Here is a 15,394-nt window from a genome sequence, read left to right on the forward strand (position 1 = left end):
CTACACCAGATCCCTCAGCGCTATGTCGACCTGACGCTTAAACCCCTCCAGGGATGGGGACTCCACCACCTCCCCGGGCAGCCCATTCCAACACCCAAAAACCCCTTCTGGAAAGAAATGCTTCCTAATATCCAGTCTAAACTTTCCCTGGCGCAACTTGAGGCTATTCCCTCTTGTCCTGTCGCTTTCTATTAGCCTAGAGAGACTCATCCCCAGCTCTCTGCACCCTCCTGTCAGGGAGCTGTAGAGGGCGATGAGGTCTCCCCTCAGCCTCCTCTTCTCCAGACTAAACCCCCCCAGTTCCCTCAGCCGCTCCCCGTACGACCTGTGCTCCAGACCCTGCACCAGCTCCGTTCCCTTCTCTGGACACGCTCGAGTCATTCAATGTCCTTTTTGTAGTGAGGGGCCCAAAACTGAACACAGGAATCGAGGGGCGGCCTCACCAGTGCCCAGTACAGGGCTCAGATCCCTTCCCTGTCCCTGCTGGCCACGCTATTGCTGACACAAGCCAGGATGCCATTGGCCTTCTTGTCCACCTGAGCACACTGCTGGCTCCTGTCCAGCTGGCTGTCAATCAACCGCCCAGGTCCCTCTCTGACTGGCAGCTCTCCAGCCACTCCTCCCCAAGCCTGTAGCGCTGCTGGGGGTTGTTGTGGCCCAAGGGCAGCCCCCGGCATTTGCCCTTATTGAAACTCCCCCAGTTGGGCTCAGCCCATGGCTCCAGCCTGTCCAGGTCTCTCTGCAGCCTCCCCACCCTCGAGCAGATCAACACTCCCACCCAACTGGGTGTCATCTGCAAACTGACTGAGGGTGCACTCGATCCCCTCGTCCAGATCATCAATAAAGATGTTAAACAGGAGTGGCCCCAACACCGAGCCCTGGGGGACACCACTCGTGACCGGCCCCCAACTGGATTTAACTCCGTTCACCACAACTCTCTGGCCCCGGCCATCCAGACAGTTTTTTACCCAGCAAAGCGTGTGCCCATCCAAGCCTCGAGCAGCCAGTTTCACCAGGAGAATGCTGTGGGAAACGGTGTCAAAGGCCTTACTGAAGCCAAGGTAAACAACATCCACAGCCTTTCCCTCATCCATTGAGGCTCACCTTGTCCCAGAAGGAGATCAGGTTTGTCAGGCAGGACCTGCCTTTCATAAACCCATGCTGTCTGGGCCTGAGCATCTGGTTGTCCCACGTGTTGTGTGATGGCACTCAGGATGAGCTGCTCCATCAGCTTCCCAGGCACCGAAGTCAAGCTGACAGACCTGTAATTTCCCAGATCATCCTTCCAACCCTCCTTATAGATGGGCATCACATTGGCCAATTTCCAATCAGTCGGGACCTCCCCAGTCAGCCAGGACTACTGGGAAATGATGGAAAGCAGGTTGGCGAGCACCCCAGCCAGCTCCTTCAGCACCCATGGGTGTATCCCATTCGGTCCCATAGACTTGTGTGTGTCCATGTGATGCAGCAGGTCACTGACTGTCTCCTCCTGGATTGCAGGGGGGTCGTTCTCCCAGTCTCTGTCTCCTGGCTGAGGAGGCTGGATTCCTTCAGTACAACCAGTCTTGTTATTAGAGACTGAGGCAAAGAAGGCATTAAGCACCTCAGTCTTTTCCTCATCACTTGTTGCCATGTTTCCTGCATCTAACGGGGTGGAGTCTCTCCCCGGTCTTTCTTTTTGCTGGTGAAGTACTTACAGAAATATTTCTTGTTATCTTTGACTGCTGATGACAGATTAATTTCTAGCTGATTTCCACCCTGCATAGCCTCACAGCATCTTTGTAATCATCATGAGTGGGTAGCCCCTTCTTCCAAAGTCTGTAAACTCTCCTTTTCTCCCTGAGTTGCAGCCAAAGCTCCCTGTTTAGCCAGGATGGTCTTCTCTGGCGTCAGCTTCTCTTAGAGCACCTGGGGACTGCCTGCTCCTGAGCCATTAACACTTCCTTCTTAAAGAGTGTCCAGCCTTCCTGGGCCCCTACAGCCTTCAGGACTGTCTCCCAAGGAATTCTGTCAAGCAAGTGCTTAAACAAGTCAAAGTCAGCCCTTTGGAAGTCCAGGATGTCAGTTCTGCTGTCCCCTCTCCTGGCCTCTCTAAGAACAGAGAAGTCTATTATTTCATGATCATGAGCCCAGCTAACTCCTGCCCCAAGATCCTTTTCCCTCTCTGGGACAGGTGCATCCCATCTGCTGCCAAACGTTCTGGTGTCCTGTATACTAACCTGTCACCGAAAAATCCAAAGCCGTGCTGGTAACACCAATCTTGGAGCCACAAGTTCATCTGCAAACCCTGTGCCAGTGTCCCACCAACTTAATCATAAAAATTTGTTATATCTAATCTAAATCTCTCCTCTTTCATTTAAAAACTTTATCTCTTGTCCTGTCACTACAGGCCCTGGTAAATTCTCTGTCTTTCTTATAAGCCCCCTTTATATATTGAAAGGCTGCAGTAAGATCTCCCCAGCTCTCACTGGAGAGATGTTCCACACCTCTGACCATTGTCATGGCTCTCCTCTGGACCTGCTCAAGCAGGTCCATGTCTTTCTTTTACTGGGAACACCAGACCTGGATGCAGTACTCAAGGTAGGGTCTCAGGAGAGCAGAATAGAGGGGGAGAACCACCTCCCTTGACCCTCTGCAGCCAATTCCTTATCCCTCTAATATCTCATCCATCAAATCCATATCTCTTCAGTTAAGAGGTAAGAATGTTGTGGAGGACCATATCAAAGGCTCTACGGAAGTCTAAGTAGATGCCATTTGTAGCTATTCCCTTGTACACTGATGTAGTCACTCCTTTACAGAAGGCTACTAGTTTAGTCAGGTATGATTTATCCCTGGTCAAGCCATGCTGCCTGTCTTTAATCACACCCCTGTCTTCTAAATGTTTTTGATGAATCTTCCAGGAAGATCTGTTCCATGTTCTAATGAACAGTGGATGTGTGCACAAACCTCTTGCAGAGGAGATGGAGGGCTTTGCTTCCTCGGCAGGCTGACCTAATCAAGAGGCTAATGTATAACAGGATCTACTCTCTGTCCCTGTATCTACCACTGCTGCTAGGTATTGCTTTCCAGTGACTCCTGCACAAATCCTTCTCCAAATGAAGTCCAGGTTCTGTGTATTCCCTATTGGGATACTTATAATGGCTTATTTTAGCAAAAGATGCCTAACAGAAGGTGTAAGAAAGGCAAACATCTCTGTACCTTTTCTGCAGGTGGTGCAGAGGTGTAGATGTAAATTACCTACCTCTAATGCAAGTCCATGTTAGTCGCCTGAAGTAATGACTCTGAATTATGACTTTAGTGATACACACGAGTCTTCTGAAGAAGGTTTTCTCTCCAGAAATTATTTTTTAAGACTCATAACTCTTACGAGGTTTGAATCTTAACATAAATGATCATTAAAATTTTAATCTCTTCAAGATTATTTTAGACTAGAGACTGAAAAAACCTCTGCATATCAGATTTTGCTATCATACCAAATTTCAAAATTTAATTTTGTATGCATCTTGGGTCTAAGCACAGTAGTAAAAAATCTTTATAGTAAAAAAAGTGTTCTGCAAAATATAAAAAAAAGTTTTTTATTGGTTTTAATCTTCAAAATTTCTTGAGGATTTCTTAGCTCTGTTAAAACAACTGAGAAGAGCTGCTTGGTCTGTTATGATAATTTGCAAAGAAATCTATAGTAATAGATAGCTCAAGACTTTACCAAGGTGTATTTACCATAATTATTAATTATATTTGTGTAATTATTGCTGGTTTACTTAGCTAGCATAACATAGGATATGTTTGCACTGCATGGAAATCCAGATATTCATCACCTGCAATAATAGCCTCTAACCTGACACATATTATTTTTCCGGATGTTTATGCTTTAAGAGTTATCACAAATACCAGCTTTAATTTTGAATTGATTCTTTGCCAGGATTATAATCTTTTGGCAAGCTGTCAATAACTATTGTTGGGAAATTTTCCTGTGCATCTAGACTAGAATAACAGTACACTAACATATATTTCATTGGGTTGCATGCTTGACATAATTATTGGCTTGGACATAATTTTTAAAAACTTTTCACCTCTGCAGGTTATTATAAAATAATTTTTTTAAATGCTTGTTTAGTTATATTTTTTCATTTTACACCATAATTTTGTCATCTTTGAGACCTGGATGATGGGATTTTAGCACTGTATTTAAAAGACAGAGGAAAGCTACTTTTAAATATACTTCTCATGGGAAAAATGTAATTATAAGGCAGTACAGACAATGGCTACTGAGGCAATTCAGATGTGGGAAAAACCCTTTAATTGGAGCTGGAATGTTAATTAGTGTCTCCAAACAGTTTTCCTATTAAGTAACAAACCTCAAAAAACGTGATGGCATATCTATTGAAAACTAATTTCAAGAAATTATATGAGCTTCATAACACTTCAGACCAAAATTAACTACTGTGTGAGCTAGTCTTAACACTAGTATATGACTAAGTAATTAAGGAATTCAACTATCCCATCCCTGGTTTAAATTAATAAATAGTGCTTAATTAACACATAACTTGTGTTTGGCTGAAGCAAAAATTCTGCAAAAATATCTGGTTATGAATGGATATTATATATATTTATCAACAAATACATAACCACATTACCTCTTGGGAGGTAATTCCAATGGATAATCCAACTCACTGCTAAACTGTGTGCTTCTCATTTCAGTTTGGATATATGTACGTTCCTTTTATATGTACTTGGAATATGTACATATTTTATATATACTTTTTACATTTGATATATACTTTTATATGTACTATTTCCACAGTATTCCAATGAGATACAAGCAAGCCCTGCTCTTGCAGACTTGTGTTCAGCCAGCTCTAGAGTGGACATACATCTAGCTTCACTAAAGCCAGGGTATATTATGAGAGCTCTGTACTTTATTGCAACTGACACATAAACCCTAATCTGGAGCTATCTTGTACGAGATCAGAAACATCACACTGAAATCTGCCTGCACAAGCCTATCTACAGAAGTAGGAAGGCTTCTTTTCAGAGCAAGGCCTTCATAAGCCCTCTGAAGCAGAAGCTTGGAAGAAAAAGGTATCTGTAAGAAGGTTGTGGACAAACAGGAAGTGAAGGTTTTTAAACTCCACCAAGAGATGACAAGTAAAAATAAAGGTCATCCTTCTCTATGAGCTGTTAGATCAGTGGTGATGAACTACTGGTGTTGCTTCAAGTTTGCTGTCAACAAAGGTCTGCTCTGACACCAATTACAATGAACTGAAATGCTTTTTAAATTAAATTTGGCTCAAGATAGCGAAGAAAGTTCTCTATCAGTGTGGAAAATTATTACAAGGCTTAAAGACTTTGGATCAAATCCCAAATATGTGTAAAGTTTGATTCCAAAACTCTGGTGGTGTCTTAGGGAAAGAAAAGGTCACAAAGGTGGTACCTCTGAAGATTTGGCTTTACACAAGGTTTCAAGTACTTCTATATCTGTAATATTCTGTAAATATCCACATTTCATATTGTTCCTCATTCTTGCTACTGTTACTGTTAGGGTATTCATATAGAAACCAAGGAGCATGGGTAGATTTGTTTCAAAAACTTATGGTAAAATATGTTAAATACTCCATGCAAGAAAATTTCTGTGTGTATTATATGAAAGGAGAGATATGAAGAGCACCAAAAAAAAAAAAAAAAAAAAAAAAAAAAATGGAAATACAATTTGACCAATGGAGAAGTGAGACTGTCCAAGATGACATGGAAGCTCAATGCCACAGTTGAGAGCTCAGCTTGAATCACTGGATTCAGTAGTATTTTTATTCCCTGAAAGTTTTTTCCCATTTTGTATCTATCTTTTCTTTATTGGATATGAAAAGTGGTCAGGATGATAATATATGCCTAAAATAATGTTCTTAGATATATGCATAAACAGCTAATAGCTTCCATGAAAAATCTATAATCTACCCTTCAGAGTGCTGCTCTGTATATGAGAGCTGAAGAGAACTGAACCTTAAGAAAAAATGTAGTCTATTAAATGCAGATTTATAGGATGCATACCTCATATGCATCACAACTTGAGGGTTTTTTTTTAAATGCTGGAGTATTTTGGCAGTCAGTAGGTCTCAATGCAAAAGCATTTCATGTTAATTCAGCATTAATTTGTTGTTTGTTTTTTTTTCTTTGGGGGTCTTCTAATATGCTTAGTAGACCTGAATTACTAGGTCATTTTACAGTAGAAGGGATACATCTCTAATTGGGAATGGGTTATAGTTTGGGTTTTATAAAACATATTTATGTAGCGAATTGTGAAGGAAGGGATGGCAATGAATTAAAACACATAAACTGTTCTCTAGAACACATAAGGTGAAAAAGATCTATATGAATCTGCCCCAAACTACGAACTTCATGAAACATCTCTTTTTCAGCTAGTGACTCGTCCTGGCTACCAGAGAGAACCCAGCAACTTGTCTCCACTCCTATACTTTCACTAGATTATAACTGGTGTTTTAGACTAATTAAGCTAAAGTCTTCGGTCTGAAAGCAAAGGTCAAAGGCTAACCAACAGACAGTTAACGTCAGATTAATGAAGAACTTTGGTAATAATGAATTAACCAGTCTCTCAATTCCAGGATCTTCTCCCAGTGTATCTCAGTAATTAAGCTCTCATATAACAGAAATGCCTCATTCTAATTTTTGCTGATAGGACAATCCAGTTTTCCCTAGCTGTTTCTCACTGAATGAGATCTGCACTGAGCAAGCACTGGGAAAAGAGGAAAGGATCATGACATTTGTATTCAAGGGAGTCCCAGTGAGGTCATGTTTCTAAACACGCTAGGTCAAGCCCCATTTATTCCAGTTTCTCATCTTTTGCACATCATAAAAGCAGGCATGCAAGCAAGAAGAGCTTCCATTAATTTGTCATACTCTGCACACAGGTCTCAAGACAGAGCATGGTTTCAGAGTAAATAGCTGATCTTCCATCTAAAAACAACAAGAAGGAGAGCAACGAATTCAAGAGTGTGTCCAGATGGGACAATGGTGGTTAGACAGAAGCATAAAATGCTCTATCTTGTCATTTTTCCTTATACAGATTTACTGTCAAATGGGGAAAAAGAGAGGGGGTAAAAAGCTTATTTTATAGAAACTACTGCTTCCTAAAAGTTTTCATATCCCTGAGCTGTCACAGGATATTAATAATTTTTATCAAATGGAAAAAGAGCTAACTCATATCTCACTGTGGAGGAAAAAAGCTCAGTATGCAACATTGCTCTCTGAGGAGTTAAAAAAAAAATCATACTTTTTAAAATGTAGATAAATTCTCAGAAGTCCTCCCTGAGTATATTCATCTCCCCGTATCTAGGACTGCCTTTCCCAAACAGTTTATAAAAAGGATAAAGCATATTGAATCTGTTCACAGTAGTGAAACTTGCTAATTATACTTGGAGATAAGCAAGGCTGTTTATGGTAACGTTGACCGGAGTGTTGGTATGAAAATAGTGATATTTACTTAAAACAAGAGGGCAGAAAGAAAAGAATTTGAAACATCAGTGGTCAGTGCAGTATGGGCATCAACAAAAATCGTATTTCTCTAGAGGGGCTTTATTTTATTACTCACTTTTTCATTCATGTATTAATTTGAGAATGAATTAAAATATTTCAAAACACAGTGGGAAAAGTTTTACAAGTATATAAGGAAAACACTGAAATAGTTCAAGACACTGTTTATCCACAGTCAAGATGGGCGATGCAGGAGCAATGCTCCTACCAGCTTCCTTTACCACCCTATGCTTCCAGTCCTACCTGTCAAGGTCTTGCATTCAAGGTGACAAATTAATCTGGTAAGAGATTAATCCCCTTGTATTCTAGCTGGTCCTCAAAGATTAGAGAGGCTAGGAGCACCTGGACTTATTTCTTAACAGGTAGGCCAGTTATTGCCAGAGAGGTATGTCCTGAACATCCCACTCCAATATTCAATGTTTGAGATACACCTGGGCTAAATTGAGGTGACATAACACCAAATGATTGATTGAAAAATTATTAACGGCAGAAGCTATATTTTAACAGATGCCAATTAAACCTTCATAAAGCTTATTAAGCCCTATACAGTTCTGTAAACGGTTTTCAACATTAGACAGTAAACCCTGTTATTTAAAAAGGGGCTGAACAGCCCATGGCATATAAGAAAGGGGGAGAGAGAAAGAGAAAAATAGAGGGAGAGATCCGAACCACCACCAGCGACATCTCTGGCCCAGTTTCTGGTCCTGTCAGTGATGGTGGCGGGTGCACACTGAGATGTGGCTCACTGCTCCTTAAATACCTTGCTTTGTTTGCATACAAGACAGGAGGGGGCAGATCCTCTTGTACTCATTTACATGCAAGGTGAGGGCAAGGGCAGGCTTTCCTGGGCTCATTTACATGAGAGGTGACGGAGGGTGGGGTTTGGGTTCTAGTCCCCACCTCTAGTCTCGCTTCATATGCTCATTACTTGGTATGCTCAGTACGCCCCTTGAGGACTTACACGGCTCTCAAACACTGTTCAGCTTGCATAACTCTCGATCTTCACAGGTGCCACTGGGGGGGTGGTTGCGAAGCCCCTTCCCCACATAAACTCTGAGTTTTTCTGCCCAGTAACATGGAACTGTGCTCCCTCCAGCACACCCCCTGTGCCTGGCGTGAGAGCCTGCAGCCTGCACCCCCCACCCACCTCCCACTCACCGCTCACACAGTGTTTGAGGCATTAACTCTCTCAGTCTCTCACACAAGGGCAGAAGTGAGCAAAGAAGCCAAGGCTCACATCAGCGTCTAGTTTGCCGATCAGTTGTTTCTACAACGTACTGAACTTTCTGGTAAGATTATGTCTTAAAGCACCTTTCTCCCACAGACCATTGAGTAGAATTCAAAAGCCACTTTCAGTCACTACTTAATAGCACTTCTGGCTCAAAATAGTGAAAAATTCAGTTTTTAAAGAAGGTTAAAAATTAGCTGCATGGTTTATGCTGCTACTGAAAACCTCTTATAGTTTATGTACTAATTTCTTTTTTTTTTTTTTTACATTTTCTCTTCTGCTGTGGAAAAGTCCCCCACAAATACCAGGGAGAAATTATTCCTTGACAATATAGCAGAGATATAGAAATCAGGTATGCACAAAGTGTGAGATGTTCTAACACCTGTAAACGTGTTGGAAAAAAGTGAGAAACAGCTATATGCCCCTCAGATCTCTTCACCTAGAGTGACCTGTATGGCTTATTATTGGGAAAAAAAGTGTTAATTAGTGTATTTTTCTTAAATATAAACATGACCTTAAAGTTTTTGCACAAGACATCTACAAAAACTCCATTATCTCATTTCCAGGCATACAAACTCTGATAGTCTGTGCTACACATTATGACATGAAATGACTAATATATAGCTTTTTACTCCACCTCTCTGTAGTTGTCGCTGATTCGATCCAAACTGAGGGAATACAAGAGGTCTCTTCCTCCCACGAACAGTCGCTCTTGATACTCATCCAGCAGCATTATATGAAGACCAAGATATCCAAATGGGCTATGAAAGACTGACGTCCTGTTTAAATCCCAGAGCTCTGAAATACAAACAGAGTGTGCGTGATAAATACCAAACAGCTTAGCTTTCATGGCTTCATTTTCATATCCTCCCAGGGAACTGGAGAAGAAGTTGTGGGACATTAAAATGCTAATCATATAATCTTTGAGTAAGAGACACAAAACACCTGTGAACAATTTTCAAAATGAGCCAGCTCTCCAGGAGGTTTGTGTATGAATCTTTACATCCTAATGTTTGTGCTCAATGGGGATGGGGGAAAATAAGTTTTCTCCTTAACATTTTCTGAAAAGGGAAAATACACTGCTTCGGACATTAACTGCAAATGGGGAAAGATGAATGAACTGATGGAAATTTTTTTTTTAATTTCTGGAAATTGTCTTCTTGTCTTTCCCTCAGGCATGTCAAACTGCAGGTTTTTACTATGCATATGGCATTGTTCTGGTTTTGCCTCTAAATTCAGTGAGAACAGTATGAAATCTGTAAAAAGCATATTCATTATTTTCCAAGTGATTACTGATTTTGTCAAGAAATATGCTGACCAGATAAGGGAAACTGGGGCTTAGCTGCACATAATCCAGGCTGAAGTCACTTCCACAGAGAAAGGGAAATTCATCCCAGGTAATGTTGCAGAAATTTGGAATCAGGCCTCAGGAAGGAGGAGAGAGGAAAGCACGGGGGTCTTTCTGCACTCTCGAGCAGATGGTGCAGAGCACAGCCTGGCTCACAGCAGGCCAGGGGAGCTGAAAACCATTTTGCTGTCAGGAACCATCAGAAGAAGTCATTACAAAGAGTACTTCAGGACGGTCTCCAAATCGGCAGAGCTGGGAGTATGGGAGAGGAACTGTGTTCCTATGTCTATACTGTGGTGAGTTGGTTTATTTTAAAGAAACAAAAGCAACTAAGTTCCTTTCAGCTTATCCTCACAGCTATCCCTAAGCATAATTTGTCCAACAAATGGGCTCCTATCCAGTTTGGGGTGGAGGCTCCAGCTTGTGTGCCACACCAGCAGTTCGTCCATGCAGCACCTTGTCAGCCACACAGGGGACACAGCTGGTCTTCTGCAAGGGGACTGGTCCTACATGTCAGAGAAAGTCCTCACACAGGTCTATGACTATGGCATCTGCTTGGGATGACATATATGCCATCCATATTTGCTGTGATTTTCAGAAATTGATGTATATCTTTAACTTGAGAATGCAGCCTCACAATGTACCCAAATATTAAACCACCAAAATTCATAATCGTGATTAAAAATTTGTCCTGTGTTCCTTGAGAAAAGGGTGTTCCAAACCAATGACACTTGAATTCTATATTTGAATTTGAATTTACCTCGCCCACAAAAAGAGGTCAATTTTCCTTATGGGATACCTTACTTATATCCTAAAGTATAGAAAAGAATAAATATTTTGAGCCAAAGCAAGAAATTCAGGATTCAATGAGGACATTATTTTAATCCAACAAATTGCTACAATTTCTTTTTCTTTTAAATGATTATCTATATTGTATGGGTGATGATAAGGGAATTTAATAACATAAATATGTTTTGTTCCATTTGTTGACTAGTTATGATTCAAGTCTACAGACACTGTCTGAAAGCTGTTTCCCTAGAGGATAAAATTTCTATCAACGGAGTCATACTAGAAATTCATCCTCAGAACTGATTTCTTTCCTGAGCTATGTTCAAAAAAGAATCTATTTATTACACGGATTTGCAGAATAATGTTAACATCTAGGCTTTCTTAACATTTCTTAACAGTAGCGATCAAAACACTTTGTACCTGAGTGTGATTGGCTTCACTTAACTAATGTGAAAACTAAGTCATATAGAAGAGCATCACAATGAGCAGAATGAGTCTTTTTTGTCTAAGTTTTGCATACTGGACAGTGAACATATACACATTCTTTGACAGTGATACACTCAGCACAGAACTGCATAGCATTCTCTCACCAAGCAAATTCATCAGATTGCTGTTTCAGAAGAACACTGCTTGTCTGTGATCAGATTAGAAATGGAATGAAAGCAGAACTAGAAATATACTTCTTGTCCTAAATAAAGCCACTTTTTATTTTCAAGAATATAAAACATCCAATATATTTTATTTTTGAGTCAGTCTTGGAGTTAAAAGAATTACATTTTAAATTCTAGTTATATACAAGTCACAAAAGGATACTGTGGTCGCTTCCCCTGATTTATTTCCATGTTGCCCTGAAGGCAAATTTTTCATAAATGAGACAGTGTTTCTTTACATAGATCAGAGATATCACTGATGTGTTCTCAATGAGAACACAAGGCACAATGAACAGTCATCTACCTGATCATCTACACTGGTAACTACTCCTATAAGACTCAGTCCTGCCAAGTACACCTGCAGCCCTCATTGTCTTAAATGAAGGTTGAGAATATTAAACACCTCTCAAGATAAAACTTGTAAGGACATATTTCTAGGACTACCTCCAGCAAAACTATATAGGCATGTTTTTGCTGTGGGCTTAGGGAAAAGCATAGAGGTGAACCTGACATCTGGAAGGGTTGGAAAACACCAAGCAGTGGGACCCGGGGAGCAATTTTGTTACCAAAACACAAATGTACTAGTATTATGTAGTTCCTTCGAAAGGTGCGAGAGTTTCTGGACACTGTAGGATAACTGAGATATTAGGATAGCGTAGGCAAATAGGCAAATCACCTTCTGAATGTCAGGAGAATGGGTTGCATATCTGGGAGTCTAAAATAGTACCATGTCTAGGCAAGTGAATCTCACCATGATCTGGCTTGGTGTAAACGACCCAGGCTTTGAAGCAGTAGAACTTCATTCATGTAGCGCTATGCCCCTTCAGCAAAGCTGGTGGGCTGCAATATAGCACTACATTTATGCAGCTGTACTGCTTTCAGACTTGAGCTGCTGCAGCCACCAGTAGCACAGCCTTCACACTCGTTTAGTGAACTGTTAGTTCATGGATCATTGTACTTTGCAGTGTTGAGATACCCTCAGTCACTGAAATCAAGGCACAATGGGGAGTGAAACACTTAAATTCAAAGCTTAAAGCAACTTTCCCCCAAATCTACTATTATTTACCTTGAAGAAGTTGATGTTTGCAAGGGTCACCTTGAGACTATAGTCTCCTCAAGGTGTCAAGAGTTGCGTTCCTGCTGATGTTTACACCATTTATTTGAAAAATTCAGTTTCTAGATCATGCCTGAATTTGAGTTTAACTCAAAAAGAGGTTGTTCTTCTACCTAATACTAGGATTTAACACCTACATTTGTGATGAGCACATCTAACGTACTTACAAGATCAGGTGCAACTGAAATTTTCTTCAAGAACCTGGCAAGAGGAAATACAGTGCTGCCTAAAGTTTTAAAAATATTCTAGTGGCTAAATCAGTCACCTGAGAAATAGCAGACATGAGTTCAATTTCCTTTTCTAAATGGATTGAAACCCAGATCATTCTCTCTCCATAAAGAGGTCTAATCACAAGCTATTAGTTACAAAATTGGTAGGGAAGGATGGATGCTTTCTCCATTTCCTGTTGGGGCTCTGCAACAAAATATTCAAGCTTCAGGAAGAGTGAACAAGCAGTAGAATGACTCTAATTTAGTAGCGAAATTGCTTTTCTGGGCAAGAAGTTCTGGCTTTAGTGCTCAAAACAGTCTGCATTTTATATTAAACAGTTACTGGATAGAGTATATATATACTGTTCTAACACATGGACTAGAAAACCTCATCTCCTCTCTCACCTGGGAATATCTAAAGATTTCAGCTAAAATCCTTGCTTTTAATGAGTTTCCACAGATTTTTGCGACAAAAAGTCCTTCTTCTACAAAGATATTGTGTATAGAAATAAAAGGCAAGAGAAAGAGGATGAATTGTTCAGGGAGAATATACTGGTTTTGCTCAACATACAGGACGCAAGAGAAAAGACCCATTCCCATCTTTGGCTAAAAACAGAGCTTCAAGTCGCCTTGATGTACTGATCCCCAAATTTGAGAAAATGTTATTCAACTTTTGTACTATAGTATTGTGCCATTTTAATCTGAAAGCTCAACACCATAACTAAACCCACACCATTACAGTACAAACACTTTTACTCAGCAAAGGAAAGACTGCTTCAATATTTACATATCCCTTCACTTACCTGTTAAAGCCTTAAAGCAAATCTGGACTGCTAGATTACATTTCAAAAGAGAACAAATCTTAATTTTTGCTGTTTTAAATGCCAAGAACAAACCTGAAGGTTTATCTGTCACTTCTACTACAAAGAAAAAAAAATTACTTGTTACCCTTTTATTATGTTACTTTTATATTTTACAAATACAGGTGTTTGATAACCAGCATATGCTTAGGACATTAAATGCAAAACCCTTGTTGCTGCTCTACAACAGCCAGAGTATAGTGGGATTTCATTTATAACAGGTTCTCACAAATTAAGCACGTAGTGAGTAAGACAGAACTTTGAACCTTGAATGTAGACAAATATCACTAAAGATTTATTTTTTTCCCTCAGGGAGTGACAAAGCTGATGTTGCTCTGCTCTGTTTTTCATAGCATTACATCATCACAATTGCACAAGTCTATTGCCTTTGCCCTTTTTTGCCCTCATAAAAATCTTTGGTTCCTCTTTTAAATTCTACAGAAATATAGTCTCACCTCCCACACTACTACATACTGCAGAACATTCTTCCGGCAAAGATGTTTTCCAGATGCAGAGCACTGACAAATGAGTCAGGCACTTTGGGCACGTTGAGTACACAAGGTGGACATTTCAGTGCTGCTTTACAGGAAGAGGTAATGACTAGGGTTGCCTTCTGTCTTCATCAATAATGTAAAAGGCCACAGATATAAAGTCTAGATAATGTGAACACCTGAATGACATTTGATGTTTCCATTATCATCATAGTCCCGGAATGTAAACATTACAGTGAAATAAGTTTTAATTTGGTGAGCCTTATGTAATTGTAATTAATTTGGCTTTTTGCTATAGAGCTGCCAAGTGATAACCAAAATCTGATGACATGTGACAAGAAACAAAAAGGAGGAAAGCCAAAAAGAAGAATGGGGAAGAACCTCAAATATCTGTGACAGTGTAAAAAATATAGGTTAGTAGTAAGGCATTGCAAGTGTCTTTCAGTTTTAAATCACCAGGTTTAAACCACCAGGTTAAGGCATATTCAAAGGTACTCTAAAGAGTCATCCATCACAAGGACAAAAATATAATCTTACAAGTAGTTGGATCTTTCTGACAAGGTTAAGACCTCCTCTAACTGGCAATATTCCGTATAAAATTGGTAACAGAAGGCAGAAATTTTCTTCCCTATGGAAAAAAAAAAAAAAAAAAAAAAAAAAAACTCACCTCAAAAAAACTATGCTGCTGAATAGGAGCTAACTCATTAGCAAGTTTTACTTTCTTGAACTAACAGTCATCAGGCATCTATCTTGCTGCAAAAAAAATTTATAGGGTCATGATAGTGATTGCCAGGTAGTGGAAGGATACGCTAATTCAGATGAACCAGTGAGCAACTGAACCAGTTGAGCAATAGGAAAGTGGACAGTGTAAACCGTCCAGAGATGGCAGGAGTCATTGCTGCTACATGAGGTTTGCTAGCAAAATCTGAGCCAAGAACTTTAAAGGCATTAATTGCAAGTAGTAAACTAACTAAAAAAAACTTGGTAGTAGTAACGCTGAAAGTTGCCACTACACTTTTAAAACACAGTTCTTAAGATCTTTTAGTATCTTATTTGGGGAACATGAACCAGTAGGAGATAAACTTAAAAGCCTGCGAGGGAGACTGAAATATGAACTTTCACTGCTTGAAGTTTTATCTGTGTGGCTGCCAGGCAGATGCCTC

General features: G+C 40.1%; 1 protein-coding gene across 1 annotated transcript in view; it reads right to left on the reverse strand.

The window, feature by feature from the left end:
- SEMA3E (semaphorin 3E) overlaps positions 1-15,394 on the reverse strand; it is a 149,886-nt gene that overhangs the window by 65,505 nt on the left and 68,987 nt on the right. Inside the window, exon 2 of the mRNA XM_026868556.1 lies at positions 9,408-9,568. Within this exon, the coding sequence (XP_026724357.1) occupies positions 9,408-9,568 (161 nt within the window). The remainder of the gene's footprint in view (positions 1-9,407; positions 9,569-15,394) is intronic.

Source organism: Athene cunicularia (genome assembly GCF_003259725.1).
Source record: "Athene cunicularia isolate RWA chromosome 1 unlocalized genomic scaffold, athCun1 chr1_part2, whole genome shotgun sequence".
Lineage (NCBI taxonomy): Eukaryota > Metazoa > Chordata > Aves > Strigiformes > Strigidae > Athene > Athene cunicularia.